Source organism: Panulirus ornatus, chromosome 59, assembly GCF_036320965.1.
Source record: "Panulirus ornatus isolate Po-2019 chromosome 59, ASM3632096v1, whole genome shotgun sequence".
NCBI classification, from domain to species: domain Eukaryota; kingdom Metazoa; phylum Arthropoda; class Malacostraca; order Decapoda; family Palinuridae; genus Panulirus; species Panulirus ornatus.
This window is the reverse complement of record NC_092282.1, coordinates 186,075-210,497: the sequence shown is the minus strand read 5'-3', so window position 1 is coordinate 210,497 and position 24,423 is coordinate 186,075. Positions and strand designations below refer to the sequence as shown.

Genomic DNA, 24,423 nt, shown 5'->3' with positions numbered 1-24,423 from the left:
AAAAAGATATTGTTGTAACCTAAGATGTACCCTCAGGGTATAACATCAAGTACAAAAAGATATTGTTGTAACCTAAGATGTACCCTCAGAGTATAACACCAAGTACAAAAAGATATTGTTGTAACCTAAGATGTACCCTCAGAGTATAACACCAAGTACAAAAAGATATTGTTGTAACCTAAGATGTACCCTCAGAGTATAACACCAAGTACAAAAAGATATTGTTGTAACCTAAGGTATACCCGCAGGGTATAACACCGAGTACAAAAAGATATTGTAGTAACTTAAGGTATACATACAGGATTTAACACCTAACGATACACCTAACTCCTTTACTCACTGGAGTGATAAACAAATCTGCAAAGATCATGTTTCTTTTTCTGATAACGTATGCCTTGAAAGTTTATATTACTTCTTCAAACGCTTTTGATGATACAAATCTAGAGTCAGGATTTCTCTTGTTTTTTCTTTCCTTAATGATAGTAGTTAGAATAGATGCCTTATTGATAGCAATCAGAATATATGTCATATTTACCAATTGATATTAACGTTCACTTGAGAAGAATAACGTGACCATGCTTTAGTTAAACCTTTCCTGACAAGCTACATTTGTCAGTCATGTGAAAAGATCATCTATATGTATAGTTTTGGAATGTCAATATAGAACTGCTAAATACTTCGGCAAATATTGGAGTACAGATTCACTGAACTTGTACCGTTTACAAATATAGTTTTAAAAAGTCCTCTGTTCTTAACGCTACCTCGCTAATGAGGGAAATGGCGAATAGTATGAAAGAAAAGAAAGATATGTATATATATATATATATATATATATATATATATATATATATATATATATATATATATTTCTTTTCTTTCATACTATTCGCCATTTCCCGCATTAGCGAGGTAGCGTTAAGAACAGAGGACTGGGCCTTTGAGGGAATATCCTCACGTGGCCCCCTTCTCTGTTCCTTCTTTTGGAATAAAAAAAAAAGATGAGAGGGGAGGATTTCCAGCCCCTCGCTCCCTTCCCTTTTAGTCGCCTTCTACGACACGCAGGGAATACGTGGGAAGTATTCTTTCTCCCCTATCCCCAGAGATAATATATATATATATATATATATATATATATATATATATATATATATATATATATATATATATATATATATATATATATATATATATATATATATATATATATATATATATATATACCGACAGTAACAACAGTAAGTTTTTTTTCAGAATCCAATCACATATTATTATATACAACCCCTTCCACAGCAATATGTTCCTTGGTTTTATTACATTCCAGCCACTAACACATGATGGTGCCTGGTATGAAAGGACGGATTTGCCAGGCAATATTTCACTGCCTTAATAGTAAGTACATCTCGTAGAAAGGACCGTGAATCTGAAAAGAAGGAATATGTTCTCCTTAGGTTTGTCTTCCTTCACTTGATGTTCTGAACGATTTAGAAAATTCACTGTAGAGTTCGGCAAGCGCTAAGCATTAATGGGCTGGGTTTCTTCCGAGGGTGATTCTCGGGTGTGGTCTGACTTAGCCATGTAAACTATTAAGGTTCTCTAAAAATGTTTACACTGGGGAAATTTTTTTACGTGTCTTCGTCGACAATATCAGTTCAGCTTACACCATATGATGTTGGTTCTGTGAGGTAAACGGAGCTTAGCTGGAGGTGGATGAGGATGAAGGTGGAAAATGTGAAGATGTTTTTAAAAAGAGACGTATAGATGAGCTTAAGTGAATGAGGTGACAGGGATGCAGATTAGGTCCGTTAAAATTAGAGAGAATGGCAGAGTGGAGGTGGGAACCAATGAGCAGTCGTGAAGGTGTGTATCCCAGAAGAGAGAAAAAGATCATCTGAGAAAAAATTAGAATTGTGTTGAAAGTGGAAGTCGAAGGGTGGCTGAGGATGAAGGTAGGTAGTCATCAGGTAGCCGATGGTGGAGACAGGGCATTATGGTGTGGCTTATAGTGGAATTAGGGACTATGGGGCGGTTGAAGGTGGAGTTAGTTGTCGTGTGATGGCAGCCACCCACCCATGAAAGGGGTCATGGGTGGGTGGCTATGGGTAGAGACGGGTTTCTTGGGGTGGCTCAAGGCTAAAGAAAGGATCTTGGGGAGACTTAGGGGGTAGATAAGTGTCATGGAGTAGCTGAGGGTGAAGGCAGGTGTCGGGAGGTGGCTTAACGTTGAAGTGGGTGTCATGGGATAGATGAGGGTGAAGCTGTCATGAGAGAGCAGAGGGTGGAGACAGGTGTCGTGAAGTGGCTTATGGTTGAAGTAGGAGTCGTGGAATAGAAAAGGGTGGAGACCATTGTCGTGGGGTAGCTGATTGTGAAGGCAGGACATCGTGGATTGGCGGAGGACTGGGGAAGGTGTTGCGAGAGCGACCTGGTGTCAGAGCAGGATTGACGTAGTAGATGAGGTAGTAGAGGCAGTACATGGTGTGGGCGTCGATATAGTGGAAACTGATGACCTCGTCGCTCAGCTCTGAGTAGCCCTACAGAAAGATAAGAAAGGTTTAGTCCTCAAATTCATCGTAGGTCTTTAAGTTAGTCCTTACTCTGTTAGATTCGTAATCATCTTCCAGTTTTAGTCTTTAAAATTACTGCTCATTTTCTCTTCAATCCTCTAGGTGGTTGCTTAGTCCCATTATTTAATCTTCCTACAACTAAATGACAATAATTCGTATAATGATAATTCATATTTTCCCATCAAAGTATTTCTCAGCAAAGATGTTTTAAATAAAATTAGAATTACTGTTGAACTATGCATCATTTGACATGTCTATTTCACAGAGGAATTATGTTGTCCTATACAACCTAATAAAAGAAAGCTTGCCGGGAGACCATAACACAAAGTACTACGCTACAAGTAACTAGTAAAGTATATCTGGATTCTATCAGAACTATAAGATTTTCAGTTTGTTTTGTTGATTGCCCTACAAAATTCTAATATTTAGCATTGCTCCTCATATATGCACTGAACATATTCCTTTTCTTCTCTATTTCTCTCTTCTCTATTTCTCGTCGTAAGCATCCTCATTATTTCTTCACTCATTACCTGACCTGCTGAAAGATTCTTGTTCCTTCTACAGTGTGGTCTCCGAATTCCAGTCTTTTACTTGTGATTGATCTATGTATTTTTTACTTTCTCTTCGCTGCCAATTTCCTGTCCTCTTGGCCCCTTGTTAGCTTTATCTGTTGTCTTTTTAGCCCTCCCAACCCTCCCATATAACAGTTTCTCAAAATTTTCTTCGCTGATTTCCATGAAGTTCTTTATATGTTCTTCAGTATGAGTTATTCAAATCTTCTTGCATAAATTTTCTTTGTCGTTTCATCATCTTAACCCGTCTTGCATCAACTGTAAAAGTTCCTTATAGGCTTTCAATTTACTGTTGTTTATGTTAAAGAACATCATCATAATCAGTACTGATGCCAGCACATTTTCTTGTGACAAGTACCCATGATAGAACATTTTCTTCTTCAGAGACAGTTCAATTTGCTTCGACTTTGTAAATTCCTTCCTATAGAAACTCCTTGACACATTTTCTTTGCTCACATTTTCTCCTTTAGCTCACAGAAATGTATAATTTACCTTTCGTCAGATGTTTTTGCCGAGGATGCGGTACCCTTTGTCGCCCTTTGCATGTACTTGGTTTACGTATATTCCTCTGGTGCGGCAACAGCTGTGTTTGTATAGTCTTGCCAGCTACAAGTTCATGCTGGCCTTCGCTGATACAGTTATTTATGGTTAGGTTTCAGTATGTTTCTCGGTCATTCTCGGCCACTATTATCATGAGATGTCAGGTTTACAGGTCTGTATTGTTTTGCGAACTATTACAGGTTATTTAGGTTCTGAGGATATAAATGGAGTGGTGAGCGAGATGTTGAAGAGTAAAGGGAAAACTACTGTAGAGTGAAACTGGAAAGCGAGTATGGAAGTGGACGAAAGCATTAACTGTGTAACTATAAAGAAAAGGAGAGTAAAAGTGAGTGTAAGAATTACAATGAAAAATAGCCTCCTTAGCTTAGCTAGCAGAGTTTATGATGGGATGATCGTGTTAAAAGGAGTAGGTGTGGCACGTCTCTATAAGGGGCGCTTTTTACGCTGCTAAAGGAGGAGCGTCGATATTGGCAATTATATTTTCAAATGGCCCGCCTGCATACCTCACAATCGAAGGCAGGATTCTTTTACGTCATGGCCTCAACTAATCAATAAACAAGCACAGAAGACAAAATATGCGACATTTTGCCATAATATCTAGGCGTTTGATTTGAATCACACATGTATAAGTGGCAGTGTGCGTGTGTGTGTGTGTGTGTGTGTGTGTGTGTGTGTGTGGGTGTGGGAGTGTGTGTGTATATGTGTGTATGGTGGGGAGGAGGTATTGAAGTCTTACTTCTCGTGAATTATGAGCCAAGAATAACATTCTTTACTGCTGGGAATCATTGATACCCATAGAAATAAGGCTGATGATGTTAATGATTATGGTTCAAATGTAAGTGAAGATGACTTTGAAATAATGAGTGCTGGGATGAGCAAAAGTCAGTAAACTTCAGGGGGAATACGAAAATGTTTTGGAAGGAGGTTAATCGTATGTGTAAGAGAGAGAGAGAGAGAGAGAGAGAGAGAGAGAGAGAGAGAGAGAGAGAGAGAGAGAGAGAGAGAGAGAGAGAGAGAGAGAGAGAGAGAGAGAGAGAGAGATTTAAATGGGAGTAGATGGGATAGAGATACGAGAAGGCCTGACGATCCTTGAAAATGTTATCTGCAGGAAGACAGTGATAGTGACCTAAATTCCTAATCTATTGGTAAATAGGTGGAGACATGACAGAAAAACAGAGGGCTTAAGACAAGCATCGTATATAAGGACTCATGTGCTTATAGTGAAGGAGGTTATCGACTGGCATAAGGTCTCAGGCACTGACCAATTTACGAAGAAATAAAAGAAACTTCTATCAAGCGAGAGCAATACAAATGGCTACTCATAGTCTATGAGGTAATGGTGGACCTTATAAACCCACACACTATGACCTTTACAACCTCCACTCACAAACTTGTACGGAAAGACGGAGATTTGCTTGAGCCACAGGTGTCTAAGGTTGTCAGCTTGACGAGGGTCGATCAGCTCCATCGGAGGATACACGTGGAACCTCTGTCGACCTAAGGAATCACGAGAATCCAGTAGCACCACACCTGTGTGAACACTTGTTACTTCACACACTTTCCAGAGGAAGACATTACCCCACACATCAGTCACGGAATACTTTACAACACGACATATACCCGTCTGGGGATATTGATTATTACACTACGCACCTGTTACCATACTGGTTCTTATTCTTCAAATTTGTTAGGAGACTGATCATTACTTGGCTCACTGTCATGGGACACACGCCAGCTCAAACATCCGTCAAGGAAAGATTTATCACTTCACACACCTGTTATCACTGGAAGCATTCCTGCCTAACACACTTGCCATCAGTGAAACTATACCTCCCTCACATACCTGTCAAAAAATGAACCTTAGCTGGGGTATCCACACCACCAGACAAGTAAAACAGCTTGGTTAAACTCAGAATGATGCTAAGTTTTGATCATTACTTAGCTTTAGGGCCAGCATTCTTTAGATGATTTTGTCTCATCCCTACCTGCACTGACAGTGAACATCCCAGTCACCCAACTGCAGTGAAAGTAAACACCTTAGTCACCCTGGCGTTCAGCAGTATGCTTACTAGACATACAGAAAAATGGTATTGTGTGCGTGATTAGAAACATTCGTAGACGACACAGAACCATCTAGACTCTCATACACCTAGATATTTAAGGTCTCATCCACAGAAACCGTGGTTACGATAAATACAGTCTTGATATTCTTTCCCATCTACATAATTTAAGCAGGAACATGCTTACATCCATATTCCCCTAAACAGTTTCAGAAGTACCGCGGACACATTCTCTCGCGCCTACACAATTCATTCAGTACCACGTTCACATCTTAGCCCGCCCACACAGTTTAGGAAAGAACATGTGCACTCCGTGACCCACTTACATAGTTACGCACCACTTCAGTCACACTCTTTACTATCTAGATAATTTAGGCTGAAACACAATGACTTCTTGAACCTACGCAGTTTGAGATGGGCCAGTTTTCTACTTAGATCCATTTACGTAGTTTCAGTAGTACCATGTTAACACTATGACCTACTTTGACAGTATAAGAATAAACTCTGACCTAACTCAACACTATAAGAATAACCCCTGACCCATAGTGACCATGTAAGAGTGACCCATAGTAGCCATGTAAGAGTGACCTCTGACCGATCATCATACCAGTATAAGAATAATCTCCGACCCAAACTGATAGTATAAGAATGTCCCCTAGCCCACCTTGACAGCATAAGAATAACCCCTGACCCACTGTGATAGCATAAGAATAACCCCTGACCCACTGTGATAGCATAAGAATAACCCCTGGCCCACCTAGACAGCATAAGAATAACCCCTGGCCCACCTTAACAGTATAAGAATTTCCTTTGACCCACTTGACAGTATAAGGATAACCCTTGACCCACTTTGACTGCATGAGGTCAACCCATGACTCAGCTTGACTGTATAAAGATAACTAATCCATACTGACTTTATAAGCATAACCCCTGACAGCCTGACAGCAAAAGAATAATCCTTGACCCATTTTGACAGCATAAGAGTAACTCTTGACCCACCTTGGCAGCATAAGAATGAATTCTGTCCCACCTTGAAAGTATTTGAAAAACCCTAACCAGTAACCCACCTTGACTGTAGAGGAATAACTTCTGGCCCATCTTGACAGTTTGAGAATGAACCTTGACCCACTTTGACTGTATAAGAAAATTCTCTGATCTACCTTGACAGTATAAGCGATCCTTGACCCACCTCTACAGTATAAGAATAAGCCCTAACCCACATTGATAGTTTAAAAATGACCCCTGGCCCACCGTGACAGTATAAGAATGACCTCTGGCCCAGCCTGAACGTATATGAATAACCCAGTTCCACCTTGACAGTTTCAGAGTGACCCCTTACCCACTTTGACTATGTATGAATAATCCTGGCCCACATTGACAGTTTAGGAGTGAACTCACCCCTCACAGTATAAAAATATATCATGACCCACCCTCACAGTATAAGAATATATCATGACCCACCCTCACAGTATAAAAATATATCATGACCCACCCTCACAGTATAAAAATATATCATGACCCACCCTCACAGTATAAGAATATATCATGACCCACCCTCACAGTATAAAAATATATCATGACCCACCCTCACAGTATAAGAATATATCATGACCCACCCTCACAGTATAAAAATATATCATGACCCACCCTCACAGTATAAGAATATATCATGACCCACCCTCACAGTATAAAAATATATCATGACCCACCCTCACAGTATAAAAATATATCATGACCCACCCTCACAGTATAAAAATATATCATGACCCACCCTCACAGTATAAAAATATATCATGACCCACCCTCACAGTATAAGAATATATCATGACCCACCCTCACAGTATAAAAATATATCATGACCCACCCTCACAGTATAAGAATATATCATGACCCACCCTCACAGTATAAGAATATATCATGACCCACCCTCACAGTATAAGAATATATCATGACCCACCCTCACAGTATAAGAATATATCATGACCCACCCTCACAGTATAAGAATATTTCATGACTTGATAGTATTAGAGTGATCATTGTCGACCACAAGTGACCTCGAATCCCCCGAGAGATAAAAAGAGACCCTTCACACACACAGTTACCATGTTCATAACTTGACTCATAGGATGCTGGTCATGTGACATACCTAAATAGGATAAGCAGAGTGCCATATTGACGTCTTCTTTGGTGCCGAGCTGAAGATGGCCATGGCACTGATTGGCCTTAAGTCCGTCCTCCACTAATTTGGTCACGGCACCTCGACTTAACACGTACCCAGCGCCGCCGTTCAGGTAGGTGCTGCCCTGTATAATGACGAGAAGTAAACATCTCAAGGGATGACAAATATAAAGACATTATTCTACAGTCTTCAAAAGCACCAAGATTTTCACCAATAGGCTAGCAGGCGGTCACGAAGCCATTTGATGGCGGTCACGAAGACATTTGATAGAGATATTTTCTTCAGCCTCCAACACTGTATTTACCATACTTTTGATAACTACAGCTCTGCATGGAAGTTTTTCATGGCCCTTCTCTCATGTATCATATTTTCCAAGATCCCATCGATGGTTGGAAGGCTTCCATGTAATAGAATACTTTAGGTGTAACATTTCGCAGATCTAAATCGTCCATGGTTTAAGTTGTGACTGGTGAAACATTGAATCCTCATGTGTTCAATGATCTTTCATGCCTAAATCTTTCTCACCTTTTACAGCCCCATCTGCATCTAATAAACCTTCCATAAACCCACCTCTGTTCATCTGCATCTTCCATAGCTTCTTTGTTCATCAAATCTTGATGAGTCCCTCCTATATATTCTAAATGTCCCATAGTCCTTCCTTTAATTATTAAACCTTTCACTGTTTTGGAAGATCCTAAGCCTCAATCCTGTCGGGGATTCTTTACTTAGACAATAAGATAAGGAATTTTATGATACGAACAAAAATAAAGAAGCTTAATACATGGGGTACAAGACACAGAGACACTGAAGAAGACAGTGTAGTTGTTGTCAAGCTAAAACAAACATATATGTATATATATATATATATATATATATATATATATATATATATATATATATATATATATATATATATATATATATATATATATATATATATATATATATATGTATATATATATATATATATATATATATATATATATATATATATATATATATATATATATATATATATATATATATATATATATATATATATATATATATATTCTTTCTTTCTTTTAAACTATTTGCCATTTCCCGCGTTAGCGAGGTAGCGTTAAGAACAGAGGACTGTGCCTTTTTTGGAATATCCTCACCTGGCCCCCTCTGTTCCTTCTTTTGGAAAATTAAAAAAAAAAAAAAACGAGAGGGGAGGATTTCCAGCCCCCCGCTCCCTCCCCTTTTAGTCGCCTTCTACGACACGCAGGGAATACGTGGGAAGTATTCTTAATCCCCTGTCCCCAGGGATAATATATATATATATATATATATATATATATATATATATATATATATATATATATATATATATATATATATATATATATATATATATATTCAACGTCGAAAGCCTCTTTACCAACGTTCCTGTAGACAAGACGATTGACTTCATTCTCGATCGTGTATACCGCTGCGAAGACACGAAGTCACTCGATATCCTAGAGAAGGCTCTGAAGACGTTGCTGGAGCTCTGCATGAAAGAAGCCCCTTTCACTTGTCTGAAAGGTCTGTTGGATGTATCAGCAGATCGACTTTGTAGCGATGGGTAGCCCCCTCGGAGTCCTGTTCGCTAATTTCTGCGTGGGGACCATAGAATCAGAACTCCTAGCTACTAGCCGCCCCTCTCAAAACTGCCGCTACGTCAACGACATCTTCGTTCGTATCAAGGACCTTCCGGAACTGCAGGACCCCAAACAGTGCTTCATCGCTGCCCCTAGACTTAACTTCACCTATGAAAAAGCTAGCGACGGACGTCTCCCCTTCTTGGACATACTCGTCACCGCACACAGTGTAGGATTCAAGACCACAGTATTCATCAAGTCCACGAACAAAGTGAGCGCCCCAAACGGTACCTGCGCTCCGCTATCAGCGCCTACGTCAGGAGAGCCCTCTCCCACTGCTCTACTTGGAAAGACGCCCAACAGGAGCTTGAACGCGTAACTCTAGTTCTCGTTAACAACGGCTACACTAACACCGATGTATCTGCAGCAATTAAGTGACACATGGACACATGGTATGCCCATCACCACACCTACAACCGGCGAACACATCAAGATATACTACAGAAACCATGTGTCTACAGTAGAGTCGTCTACAAAGAGTACTGAATCTAAGAGCTCCGAGTAATATTCTAGATGTCAAAAATGCGAAAGTGGACACCTGTGCCTCGGATCTTAGGGAAACTTAGAGAGAAAGCAGGTAAGTGCTCACCGTTTCCCAAGTATGGAGGTGGACTCCAGTTGCTTGCGGCTGGTTTGGGTCGAGGGTGCGGACGGCCGCTTGTAGGTTCTCAACCACCAGGAAGGTGTCATCGTCAGCCTTCACCACCCAATCGAACTCGCTCTGATGCTCGTAAGCCCATTCGAATCCTTCAAACAGAATAAAGATTCGAAAGAGTCTCGTTGTGCTTTAGGGTTTAGCAATATGTTTAGTTTACTGATGTGAGAAGTAGAATATACCTTTCAAATCCTGAATGATCATTATGCAAGAGATAATCTTCAAATATGGTGTGATTGCATTTCTGTGGAAAGACATGGGCTAGGAATAGTCAGTGGTCTTGGAAGAGAAATTACTTATTAAACCGACACACGTCCTAGAAGGACGTAATGACAACAATGAGATATCTGCCAATCCTCTCTAAGTCCAGGGTATCTAAGATGAAAACAGCAATACGTACATTTTAGACCCTTGACGATATGATGTGGCTTCCCTCATACCTGGTCCTACCTGACAACATGATGTAGCCTCCCGGTTACCTTCACGATATGACAGTTGTGGCCTACCTCCAGCCTGACCCTACCTTGACAACATGATGTGGCCTCCCGCTTACCTTGAAGATATGAGGGTTATGGCCTTTCGTCAACCTAGCCTTACCTTGCCAACGTAATGAGGCCTCCCGCCTACCTGGGTTTACCTTGACAAGATGATGTGACTCTCCCCTACTTTCCCCTTCCTTAATGATATATTTTTGTCGCCTCCAGCCTTCCTGACCTTACCTGCCGTCTTTCTGGTTGGAGGCTACCATGGAATGGCTATGGAAGGTTGTTTAGAACACTGGCTTACCCTGGAGAGGTTATGGAAGATCGACTATGACTATGTACTTGACTAATTACGAAGGGCTATAGGAGCTCGTCTATGTAGTTGACTTACCACGAAGAGCTATAGAAGATCGTCTAGCACGCTAGCTTACCCTGGAGAAGCTATAGTTGATCGTCAAGCAGGTTAGCTTATCCTGAAGAGGTTATAGAAGACCGTATATCTAGTTGACTTACTACACAATTGAATAATGATGCTGCCGTCATGAGATATCCTTACCACTGCTGAGTTGATGTTTATGAAGACAGATAAACAGACATTACAGGACGTTGACTGTACTGTTGGGGAAGTGAACTTGCATGACTTTCCCTGGACCTCGGGAATGCTAGCTATCTTGCCTTAAATGGCCTTTATCAATGTGTTGCAGGAACCATCTTGTATAACACTGCCGTTACGTTGTTTGTGTTCTGACTCTCTCACTTTGATACCAACCCGACCGAAACAACCTACATCTGCCACTCTATGATCATACACATTCAATTCCTTCAAAATAATTACTCCATCTCCTCCGCATTTCTTTACTACCTATTACACTTTCCCCTTTGCCCCTTTCACTGATGTTCCTATTTGTTCTCTTGTTTTTCACACAGTATATATCTCCTTCCAAAACATCTTATCCTCCCTAAAGTTTATTGATACTCGCTAACCAAAACTTGCATTTGCCCTCTTTTTAACTCCTCTTTCTCTTGTATATCTCCTAATCATTTGCACTTCTTCCTTATTAGTACTTACCAAAAGCCTCTCTTTTCTCTTTCACTAACAACTTTACTTCTTCATCCCACTACTCACTACTCTTTCTAATCCGCCCTCCTCATATCTTCTGCATGCCACATGCATCTCTTGCATATACCATCACTGCTTCCCTAAATACCTCCCATTCCTCACCCACGCCCCTAGCTTCATTTACTGTCACTCTCACCTTTTACCTTGGCATTTCTTCACACAAGTCTCCTCCAAGCTCACTCACGCTCGCCACTTTCTTCTTTCCGACATTGTTTCCTCTTTTTCGAAAACCTTTACAAATCTTCATTCTCGTATTCCCAAGATAGTGATCAGACATCCCTCCAGCTGCCTTCTCAGCGTATTTACATCCAAAAGTCTCTTATATGCCTATCAATTAACATGTAATCCAATAATGCCAGTTGCCCATCTCTCTTACTTACATACCTATACTTATGTATATCCCTCTTTTTTAAGCATAGTATTCCTAATCACCATTCTTTTTCGGCACAACTCCACAAGCTCTTCACCATTTCCAATCATATCAGTGAATACCCCATGTGCTTCAATCACACCCTCAACTGCCACATTACTTACCTTCGAATTTAATACAACCATCACTAATACCCGGTCTTGTTCACCAAACTGCAGACATACTAAACTGTCCCAAAACAATTGCCTACTATGAAATTCCTTGTCATGGCCAGGTGCACCAGCGCTAATAATCACCCATCTCTCGCCATTCACCTTCGTTTTTACCTACATCAATCTAGAATTTACTTCATTACACTCCATCACAAACTCCCACAACTCCTGCTTAAGTAGTAGTGCTACTCCTTTAGTTCTAGTCTTGTCACCAACCCCTGACTTTACTCCTAAGACATTCACAAACCATTCTACTCCTTTACCCATGAGCTTTATATCACTCGGAGCCAGAACACCAAGTATCTTCCCTGAAACATACTACATATCTCTTCTCTCTTGTCACTTTTGTAACATCCACACAATTAGAGTCAGCCAACTGAAGTGACCCTGCCTATGTGGTGCAACTGACCTCACCTAAGTTGTAAAATCAACTGCATCTGTGGTCGGACTTTGCCTCTGATGTAGTTGGACTGGACTTACAAAACCTGGTTATGCTGCAGGAGGAATGATCGTACCTCTATCGGAATGAACTGGCCTGAATAGCTCTGTCATTGGTGCGGCTACCCTCATAATTGCTAGTGACCTGAATTATAGTGGAAGTAACCTTACAGCCCTCCTGTTGTTACAGGACTGGCATTCTTCTGAAGTGACTTGGCGTATCCTTTTTGGAATGTAAGTGAACTGACCTTGTGTGACCTTCCTTGATGGGTCTTACTTTGTGTTACCTTCCTTGATGAGTCTAACTTTACGAGATTTCCTTTTACATGACCTGTGCTGTGATGGAACTTAAAATTGGTGATTTTCTTGTGTTGGAATGCGACTGACGCATGACTTTGGCGTTTTGCATGACCTACCGTGTTGTAGTGGGATTCACCTTGCATGACCTACAGAGATGTGGTGAGAATGGCTTTCCATGACTTCTATTGATGTGGTTGAACTGCCCTCGCATGACCTCTCAGCACTGTGGTGGGACTGACCTTGAACAACCTTACTCCAAAGTTGATCATAGGTAACGGCACCAGGTGTAAGGAGGACGTGTGGGAGGCGGTGGTCTGGGCTGGTGGTAAGGAAGATGGCTTGCGTGCAGTGCGTTGCCCAAGTGACAGCCACATGTTTAGCCCGCCCCTCGTGGTACTTGGGTGAAGTGACGATGAGACAAAGGACCCTGGGATGATCCTGACTATCCACCCTCAGGTCGGTCTCCGTGGGACGTCTCTGTACCGGCAGAGGTGGCTCCGGCACCAACACCGCTAGTATGTATTGGCTGAGGGGTAAGGAACCTGCTTGGTGACGGGAGTAGGTAGCCATGTCATTTGAATGATCTATGGCAAACGTAAATACAATAACAAACCCAGTATCGTCAAACTCCCATATTACCATACGGTGTTAGATTATGCTAGACTCTAGTAAACAATGTTAGATTATTCTCTAGAATCTCGTAAACGGTGTTAGATCATACTTCAGGCAGTAATAGACGGTGCTGAATTATGACATAGATTCTCGAAGATGGTTTTAGAATATGCTTTAGAGTCTCGTAAACGGTGTTAAATTGTGCTTGAGATTTTCGTAAATGGTGTTAGTACTATATTTTAGATTCTCGTAGACGGTGCTAGATTATACTTTAGACTCTCATGGGCGATGTTAGATTGCAATTTAGACTCTTGTTATACAAACTTGACCAAAGACCCTACGACATTAAACAACTGGACGACGCTTCAATGTTCGTGTGTTTGTACATGGATCAGCTGGCAGCATGAAGTAACCCCATCTTTAATGCTCCAAAAGTATATATATATATATATATATATATATATATATATATATATATATATATATATATATATATATATATATATATATATATATATACACACTTATCATTATTATTAATCATTTTTTATTTCTATTTCATTTTACTTTGTCGCTGTCTCCCGCATTAGCATGGTAGCGCCAGGAAATAGACGAAAGAATGGCCCAACCCACCCACATACACATGTATATACATACACGTCCACACACGCAAATATACATACCTATACATCTCAACGTATATATAAATATATATATATATATATATATATATATATATATATATATATATATTTATATATATTGTGTAAATAAATTATACATTTCCTTTTTCCATAGCCAGAGGTTGAACCATTATGTGACATTCATTTTTTCATTCATTTCAAGCTAGAAGTTTCAGTTTTCTAAATTGTTTCTTACATTTTTCATATGTATATATATGTATGTGTGTGTGTGTGTGTGTGTGTGTGTGTGTGTGTATATGTGCGTATGTATGTGTGTGTGTGTGTGTGTGTGTATATGTGCGTATGTATGTGTATGTGTGTGTATGTGTATATGTATATATATATGTATATTATCCCTGGGGATAGGGGTGAAAGAATACTTCCCACGTATTCCTCGCGTGTCGTAGAAAGCGACTAGAGGGGACGGGAACGGGGGGCCAGAAATCCTCCCCTCCTTGTATTAACTTTCTAAAATGGGAAACAGAAGAAGGAGTCACGCGGGGAGTGCTCATCCTCCTCGAAGGCTCAGAGTGGGGTGCCTAAATGTGTGTGGATGTAACCAAGATGTGAAAAAAGGAGAGATAGGTAGTATGTTTGAGGAAAGGAACCTGGATGTTTTGGCTCTGAGTGAAACGAAGCTCAAGGGTAAAGGGGAAGAGTGGTTTGGGAATGTCTGGGGAGTAAAGTCAGGGGTTAGTGAGAGGACAAGAGCAAGGGAAGGAGTAGCAATACTCCTGAAACAGGAGTTGTGGGAGTATGTGATAGAATGTAAGAAAGTAAATTCTCGATTAATATGGGTAAAACTGAAAGTTGATGGAGAGAGGTGGGTGATTATTGGTGCATATGCACCCGGGCATGAGAAGAAAGATCATGAGAGGCAAGTGTTTTGGGAGCAGCTGAATGAGTGTGTTAGTGGTTTTGATGCACGAGACCGGGTTATAGTGATGGGTGATTTGAATGCAAAGGTGAGTAATGTGGCAGTTGAGGGAATAATTGGTATACATGGGGTGTTCAGTGTTGTAAATGGAAATGGTGAAGAGCTTGTAGATTTATGTGCTGAAAAAGGACTGATGATTGGGAATACCTGGTTTAAAAAGCGAGATATACATAAGTATACTTATGTAAGTAGGAGAGATGGCCAGAGAGCGTTATTGGATTACGTGTTAATTGACAGGCGTGCGAAAGAGAGACTTTTGGATGTTAATGTGCTGAGAGGTGCAACTGGAGGGATGTCTGATCATTATCTTGTGGAGGCTAAGGTGAAGATTTGTATGGGTTTTCAGAAAAGAAGAGTGAATGTTGGGGTGAAGAGGGTGGTGAGAGTAAGTGAGCTTGGGAAGGAGACCTGTGTGAGGAAGTACCAGGAGAGACTGAGTACAGAATGGAAAAAGGTGAGAACAATGGAAGTAAGGGGAGTGGGGGAGGAATGGGATGTATTTAGGGAATCAGTGATGGATTGCGCAAAAGATGCTTGTGGCATGAGAAGAGTGGGAGGTGGGTTGATTAGAAAGGGTAGTGAGTGGTGGGATGAAGAAGTAAGAGTATTAGTGAAAGAGAAGAGAGAGGCATTTGGACGATTTTTGCAGGGAAAAAATGAAATTGAGTGGGAGATGTATAAAAGAAAGAGACAGGAGGTCAAGAGAAAGGTGCAAGAGGTGAAAAAAAGGGCAAATGAGAGTTGGGGTGAGAGAGTATCATTAAATTTTAGGGAGAATAAAAAGATGTTCTGGAAGGAGGTAAATAAAGTGCGTAAAACAAGAGAGCAAATGGGAACTTCAGTGAAGGGCGCTAATGGGGAGGTGATAACAAGTAGTGGTGATGTGAGAAGGAGATAGAGTGAGTATTTTGAAGGTTTGTTGAATGTGTTTGATGGTAGAGTGGCAGATATAAGGTGTTTTGGTCGAGGTGGTGTGCAAAGTGAGAGGGTTAGGGAAAATGATTTGGTAAACAGAGAAGAGGTAGTGAAAGCTTTGCGGAAGATGAAAGCCGGCAAGGCAGCAGGTTTGGATGGTATTGCAGTGGAATTTATTAAAAAAGGGGGTGACTGTATTATTGACTGGTTGGTAAGGTTATTTAATGTATGTATGACTCATGGTGAGGTGCCTGAGGATTGGCGGAATGCGTGCATAGTGCCATTGTACAAAGGCAAAGGGGATAAGAGTGAGTGCTCAAATTACAGAGGTATAAGTTTGTTGAGTATTCCTGGTAAATTATATGGGAGGGTATTGATTGAGAGGGTGAAGGCATGTACAGAGCATCAGACTGGGGAAGAGCAGTGTGGTTTCAGAAGTGGTAGAGGATGTGTGGATCAGGTGTTTGCTTTGAAGAATGTATGTGAGAAATACTTAGAAAAGCAAATGGATTTGTATGTAGCATTTATGGATCTGGAAAAGGCATATGATAGAGTTGATAGAGATGCTCTGTGGAAGGTATTAAGAATATATGGTGTGGGAGGAAAGTTGTTAGAAGCAGTGAAAAGTTTTTATCGAGGATGTAAGGCATGTGTACGTGTAGGAAGAGAGGAAAGTGATTGGTTCTCAGTGAATGTAGGTTTGCGGTAGGGGTGTGTGATGTCTCCATGGTTGTTTAATTTGTTTATGGATGGGGTTGTTAGGGAGGTAAATGCAAGAGTTTTGGAAAGAGGGGCAAGTATGAAGTCTGTTGGGGATGAGAGAGCTTGGGAAGTGAGTCAGTTGTTGTTCGCTGATGATACAGCGCTGGTGGCTGATTCATGTGAGAAACTGCAGAAGCTGGTGACTGAGTTTGGTAAAGTGTGTGGAAGAAGAAAGTTAAGAGTAAATGTGAATAAGAGCAAGGTTATTAGGTACAGTAGGGTTGAGGGTCAAGTCAATTGGGAGGTGAGTTTGAATGGAGAAAAACTGAAGGAAGTGAAGTGTTTTAGATATCTGGGAGTGGATCTGGCAGCGGATGGAACCATGGAAGCAGAAGTGGATCATAGGGTGGGGGAGGGGGCGAAAATTCTGGGAGCCTTGAAGAATGTGTGGAAGTCGAGAACATTATCTCGGAAAGCAAAAATGGGTATGTTTGAAGGAATAGTGGTTCCAACAACGTTGTATGGTTGCGAGGCGTGGGCTATGGATAGAGTTGTGCGCAGGAGGATGGATGTGCTGGAAATGAGATGTTTGAGGACAATGTGTGGTGTGAGGTGGTTTGATCGAGTGAGTAACGTAAGGGTAAGAGAGATGTGCGGAAATAAAAAGAGCGTGGTTGAGAGAGCAGAAGAGGGTGTTTTGAAGTGGTTTGGGCACATGGAGAGAATGAGTGAGGAAAGATTGACCAAGAGGATATATGTGTCGGAGGTGGAGGGAACGAGGAGAAGAGGAAGACCAAATTGGAGGTGGAAAGATGGAGTGAAAAAGATTTTGTGTGATCGGGGCCTGAACATGCAGGAGGGTGAAAGGAGGGCAAGGAATAGAGTGGATTGGAGCGATGTGGTATACCGGGGTTGACGTGCTGTCAGTGGATTGAATCAAGGCATGTGAAGCGTCTGGGGTAAACCATGGAAAGCTGTGTAGGTATGTATATTTGCGTGTGTGGACGTATGTATATACATGTGTATGGGGGGGGGGCCATTTCTTTCGTCTGTTTCCTTGCGCTACCTCGCAAACGCGGGAGACAGCGACAAAGTATAATAATAATAAAAATGATATATATATATATATATATATATATATATATATATACATATATATATATATATATATATATATATATATATATATATATATATATATATATATATATATATATATATATATATATATATATATCTTTTTCTTTTCTTTCTTTCAAACTATTCGCCATTTCCCACGTTAGCGAGGTAGCGTTAAGAACAGAGGACTGGGCCTTTGAGGGAATATCCTCACCTGGCTCCCTTCTTTGTTCCTTCTTTTGGAAAATTAAAAAAAAAAGAGAGAGAGAGAGGGGAGGATTTCCAGCCCCCCGCTCTCACCCCTTTAAGTCGCCTTCTACGACACGCAGGGAATACGTGGGAAGTATTCTTTCTCCACTATCCCCAGGGATTATATATATTTCTTTCTTTCTTTCCTTCATACTATTCCCTCAAAGGCCCAGTCCTCTGTTCTTAACGCTACCTCGATTATATATATATATATATATATATATATATATATATATATATATATATATATATATATATATATAATATATATATATATATATATATATATATATATATATATATATATATATATATTTTTTTTTTTTTTTTTTTGCTTTGTCGCTGTCTCCCGCGTTTGCGAGGTAGCGCAAGGAAACAGACGAAAGAAATGGCCCAACCCACCCCCATACACATGTATATACATACACGTCCACACACGCGAATATACATACCTACACAGCTTTCCATGGTTCACCCCAGACGCTTTACATGCCCTGATTCAATCCACTGACAGCACGTCAACCCCGGTATACCACATCGATCCAGTTCACTCTATTCCTTGCCCTCCTTTCACCCTCCTGCATGTTCAGGTCCCGATCACACAAAATCTTTTTCACTCCATCTTTCCACCTCCAATTTGGTCTCCCACTTCTCCTAGTTCCCTCCACCTCCGACACATATATCCTCTTGGTCAATCTTTCCGCACTCATTCTCTCCATGTGCCCAAACCATTTCAAAACACCCTCTTCTGCTCTCTCAACCACGCTCTTTTTATTTCCACACATCTCTCTTAACCTTACGTTACTTACTCGATCAAACCACCTCACACCACACATTGTCCTCAAACATCTCATTTCCAGCACATCCACCCTCCTGCGCACAACTCTATCCATAGCCCACGCTTCGCAACCATACAACATTGTTGGAACCACTATTCCTTCAAACATACCCATTTTTGCTTTCCGAGATAATGTTCTCGACTTCCACACATTCTTCAAGGCTCCCAGGATTTTCGCCCCCTCCCCCACCCTATGATCCATATTTTTTTTTTTTTTTTTTTGCTTTGTCGCTGTCTCCCGCGATTTGCGAGGTAGCGCAAGGAAACAGACGAAAGAAATGGCCCAACCCACCCCCATACACATGTATATACATACACGTCCACACACGCAAATATACATACCTACACAGCTTTCCATGGTTTACCCCAGACGCCTCACACGCCCCGATCCAATCCACCGACAGCACGCCAACCCCGGTACACCACATCGCTCCAATTCACTCTATTCCCTGCCCTCCTCTCACCCTCCTGCATGTTCAGGCCCCGATCACACAAAATCTTTTTCACTCCATCTTTCCACCTCCAATTTGGTCTCCCTCTTCTCCTCGTTCCCTCCACCTCCGACACATATATCCTCTTGGTCAATCTTTCCTCACTCATTCTCTCCATGTGCCCAAACCATTTCAAAACACCCTCTTCTGCTCTGTCAACCACGCTCTTTTTATTTCCACACATCTCTCTTACCCTTACGTTACTTACTCGATCAAACCACCTCACACCACACATTGTCCTCAAACATCTCATTTCCAGCACATCCACCCTGTATATATATACACACAGATACATATATACACATGTACATAATTCATACTGTCTGCCTTTATTCATTCCCATCGCCACCCCGCCACACATGAAATAACAACTCCCTCCCCCCGCATGTGCGCGACGTAGCGCTAGGAAAAGACAACAAAGGCCACATAAGTTCACGCTCAGTCTCTAGCTATCATGTATAATGGACCGAAATCACAGTTCCCTTTCCACATCCAGGCCCTATAAAACTTTCCATGGTTCACATGCCCCGGTTCAATCCATCGACACCACGTCGACCCCGGTATACCACATCGTTCCAATTCACTCAATTCCTTGCACTCCTTTCACCCTCCTGCATGTTCAGGCCCCGATCACTCAAAATCTTTTTCACTGGTTGGTGGTGTAAGTCATTCTCTAGTGAGCAAAGAGTGTCATTCACTGGTTGGTGGAGATCAAGGCATTGGTTGGTGTCGAGTTAGAGTTTGGTTGGCTGGTGAAGAAGACACTGGTTTGGTTTAGAGGAAATCCGTGACTGGTTGATGTAAGGTAAAATCGATTGGCACTTTTAGGTCATGAGGGTGGTGGTTGTGATACATTGATTACTGCATGTGGGATGAGTTGTAAACACACTAACTGGCTGGTGTGCAGTTAAATCACTGAGAAGAAGGTTTAGAGTAACACAGTGGTAGGTGTGGAATAAAACTTGATTAGTGGTTGTACAACGAAACCGTTCTTGGTAAATGTTGAGTATAACACTAGGAGCTGCAGAGAAAGAACAGCCAGTAGGTGCAGAGTAAGAATAATAGATGGAAAGGAAGTACTGGTTGGGGTAGTATAAGACTAGTGGAAATGGAGGAAGATTACGTTGTAGGCTTCAAGAAAGCCATTGGCTGAAAAGATAAAAACTAGACAATATTTCATAGGCCCAGAAAGAAACTGGAATAACTGTCAGCAGGAAAATGACAAGAACAACAAAAATATTAAGACAAAACGGTATAAAACATGAGAATGACTGGTTGATAAAGTGAGACTAGAAAATGACTGCTGGTTAGGGAAAGACTGGTAAAGACAATCAGGAGGAGTGAGACTCACCGGTAGACTTGGGCGAGGAGTATGAATTGGTGGAGGAGGAAGGTGACGATGAGAACAGCTACTAGGAGGAGTTGGACGAAGCGTGGGCGCCTCTTCAGCTCTCGACCTAACTTCACTATCATCCCACAACACCACCGCATCGCCTTGCCGCCTCCCCTTACTCCCATTTTGGTTTGTCGATCTTTTCCCAAGCCGGTTTCTTGCCAGGGCTGATCCCGTACTCTTAGGAGTTCCCTAATCCTGTGAGAGTTGGGAGAATCCGATGTAGTTGCACTTGATATCTCAAAAGATTTTGACAGGGTGTGACACTGGATCTTGTCTCCAAGTCCCCCTCTTTTGGCTGCACCTCACCATTTTGTTTCCTCGTATCCAGTTAACTTCATATCTGGCCGATTTGTCTCAGTAGTTACTGGTGGATTACCTTTTCCCCCTTTTCCTAGTTCTGTTCCATCTCCTACGTTTTTCTCCTCTTTAGCAGCGATTTCCTTTCTTCAACAGATAACAAAATGCATTCATATGCTGATGACTCAACACTACATTCTTCTACCTCCTTAGAATGCACTCCATCCTCTCTCGCTCGACTTGCATCTCGTCTCAAAGCAATTATCTCTATTAACTACGATTTGATAGGACATCTTAGTAAGGAAAATGGAACCTGGTTAATACCTCCAGCCACCCCCACCCTCTCTCTCTCTCTCTCTCTCTCTCTCTCTCTCTCTCTCTCTCTCTCTCTCTCTCTCTCTCTCTCTCTCTCTCTCTCTCTCTCTCTCAAAACCCAAACTGTCCTATCTCTTTTGATGACTCTGTAATTCCACCGCTTAACACAAAGAGCATCCTTTGTGTCGTTGTAACATCTAAGCTGCATCGGGAACCACACATTACGCAGATAGCTAAGTCTGCCTTAAAGACTTATATATAATTATCATACATGATTACTATCCACACTGAGGGAATAGGGCGTTCCCCTTCTCTTCCCTCTACACAGTCTCCATAGTGGAAGGTGTGAACTAGTATCCTAGACCACGGGGATACGTGCTATGTGATGCGTGACTCCATCGTTGCTAGGTCAGTACAACACAAGTGAGAGGATCAGCACAACACCACTGGCTCAGATGACAGGGTCAGTACAACGCAAGTGAGAGGATCAGAACAACACCAGTGGCTCAGATGACAGGGTCAGTACACCACAAGTAAAGGGATCAGCACAACTCCAGTGGCTTAGATGAGGGTCAGTACACCACGAGTGAAGGGATCAGCACAACCCCAGTGGCTCAGATGAGGGTCAGTACACCACGAGTGAGAGGGGCAGCAAACAACAGTGGCTTAGATGAGAGGATCAGTACACCACGAGTGAAGGGATCAGCACAACACCAGTGGCTTGGATGAGAGGGTCGGTACAGCACGAGTGAGAGGGTCAGCAAACAACAGTGGCTCGGATGAGAGGGTCAGTACACCATGAGTGAGAGGGGGCAGTACAACAGTGACTCGGATGAGAGGGTCAGTACACCACGAATTAGAGGGGCAGCAAACAACAGTGGCTCGAATGAGAGGGTCAGTATACCACAAGTGAGAGGGGCAGCACAAAATACACTACGAGTAAGAGAGGTAGTACATTACCAGTGGATTTGTTGAAAGGTTTGGCAAAACACCAGTGGCACGAATGACAAGATCTGTACGCCACAAGTAGCACCAGTGAGATGTTCAGCATAATACCGTTGGTACATGTGAGAGGGTCATCACAACATTAGTGGTACCAGAGAGATCAGCACACAACTAGCACTAGTAGATTCAGTTCATTACCAATGACACGCGTGAGAGGGTCAGTACACGACGAGTGGCACTAGTGAAATGGTTCGCACAACACTAGTGGCATGAGTGAGAGTATCAGTACACCACGAATGAGAACAACACTAACCTATATCTGGGGTCGATAAACATCACCTTTTTCAACACGACAGACTTCACTGACGTTCAATGATTCATGCAACTGCCTTACAGAATAACACGTTTATTGTCACTATCTTTTTGACTTACAACAGCTCATCAACACACACGTGCACCACGCTAGCAAAACGAACTTCTTCCTGAAAAGGGAAATTCACAGGGGTTACAAAAGAGATTTACACCAGTGGTATGTAGGAAGAGGCTGGAGACGGTCATCCACCTCTCACGCACACTGAGTGGTGACTGAACGTCACCAGCTAGTCTGTAGATCGAACGATTCCAAGTTCTATAAATGTCAGAATTAGTTTCTTTATGTTTTCGTACATTTTTCCTTGGCTGTACTTTCATATTCGCAACAACGTGTCATATCGTTGTTCACATTGATATTTTTCTAATCATGCTTCGATCACGTTGTAATTTGAATGACTTGTGCAATTACCATTCATGGGAAAACGTCATTTTCTAGTGAGGAGTAGGGGCAGTACGGCCTTATCTCGCTTATCTCATCACTACAAACATCGCTCAGCCAGATAATCCTTATCTCTGTGTCCCCCTGTACACGACAGACCATCCCTCACTGGCTCCACAGAACTCTCTCTACACTGGTGTTCAAGATAGCTCTCCACACTGGTGTTCAACAGGGTACAGGAACCAACGTCATACCTTGGCAGCAATCCCGATATCAAAAGCTTCCTACGACTTTTTGTAAACTTGCTAATAAGTTCCCTATATTTCGCTAATATTTCTTCCGATCTCCCGTTGACTAAATTGTTCGTCCTCACCTGAACGAAAAAAAAAATCACATCCTTGCGATTGTTTGAGACTATGGCGCCCAGTTTCCCTAAGACGTGTTCTATCCCAGACCTGGTTTGATCGAATAAGAAATAAAAGAATGAGATAAAGATGTAATATAGTGTGGTTGAGACAGGCTGCGTTGAAATAGTTTGGACGTATGGAATGAATGAGTGAGGAGAGATTAACAAAAATTATATGTGTCTAAAGTGTAGGGAACAAGAAGAACGGGGAGACCAAATTGGAGATGGACGGATGGAGTGAAAAAGATTCTTAGTAATCGTGGCCTGAACATACAAGATGATGAAAGGCATGTACGGGATAGAGCGAGTTAAAACGATTTAATAGACAGGGATCGACGTGCTGTCAATGGAATGACCCAGGGCATGCGAAGAGGCTAAGGTCAACCGTGGAAAGTTCTGTGGGGCTTGTTTTTAGATAGGTAATTGTGGTTAAGTGCATTACATAGGACAACTAGAAAATTTATGTGAGCGAGAGGTCATTGCTCCGTCTGATCCTGGCGCTACCTTGATAAGGCGGGAAACGGATATACATGTGTATGTGGGTGGGTTGGGCCATTCTTGCGTCTGTTTCCTTGCGCTACCTCGCT

At 41.7% G+C, this 24,423-nt stretch overlaps 1 protein-coding gene across 6 annotated transcripts; it reads right to left on the bottom strand.

Annotated features, from left to right (window-relative positions):
- Nucleotides 1-111: 111 nt before the first annotated feature.
- Nucleotides 112-23,266, bottom strand: LOC139767360 (glycoprotein-N-acetylgalactosamine 3-beta-galactosyltransferase 1-like). Of its 6 annotated transcripts, none has more exons than XM_071696690.1 (7): nucleotides 23,202-23,266; nucleotides 21,078-21,317; nucleotides 13,420-13,706; nucleotides 10,193-10,350; nucleotides 7,904-8,060; nucleotides 5,085-5,227; nucleotides 112-2,531 (listed from the first exon to the last, which is right to left on the bottom strand). In XM_071696690.1, exons 2-7 carry the CDS (start codon nucleotides 21,242-21,244, stop codon nucleotides 2,301-2,303), a joined length of 1,143 nt encoding a protein of 380 aa, XP_071552791.1. In that variant the 5' UTR covers nucleotides 21,245-21,317; nucleotides 23,202-23,266; the 3' UTR covers nucleotides 112-2,300. The 6 variants fall into 6 exon arrangements, with proteins under 6 accessions (XP_071552791.1, XP_071552789.1, XP_071552790.1 ...); XM_071696688.1 differs by having other exon boundaries at nucleotides 884-2,531; nucleotides 5,075-5,227; XM_071696689.1 differs by having other exon boundaries at nucleotides 884-2,531; nucleotides 5,075-5,227; nucleotides 23,112-23,243.
- Nucleotides 23,267-24,423: the final 1,157 nt, after the last annotated feature.

Bases quoted from the DNA above. Each gene is read 5' to 3' on its own strand.
- LOC139767360 (XM_071696685.1), bottom strand. From the start codon at position 22,801: ATGTACCAACGGTATTATGCTGAACATCTCACTGGTGCTACTTGTGGC. The intron at 13,707-21,077 runs GTGAGTCTCACT...CTTACCCCTCAG, and splicing joins CTCCTCGCCCAAGTCTACCG to CCAATACATACTAGCGGTGT. The intron at 2,532-5,074 runs GTTGTAAAGGTC...ATCTTTCTGTAG, and splicing joins GTACAAGTTTGTGAGTGGAG to GGCTACTCAGAGCTGAGCGA.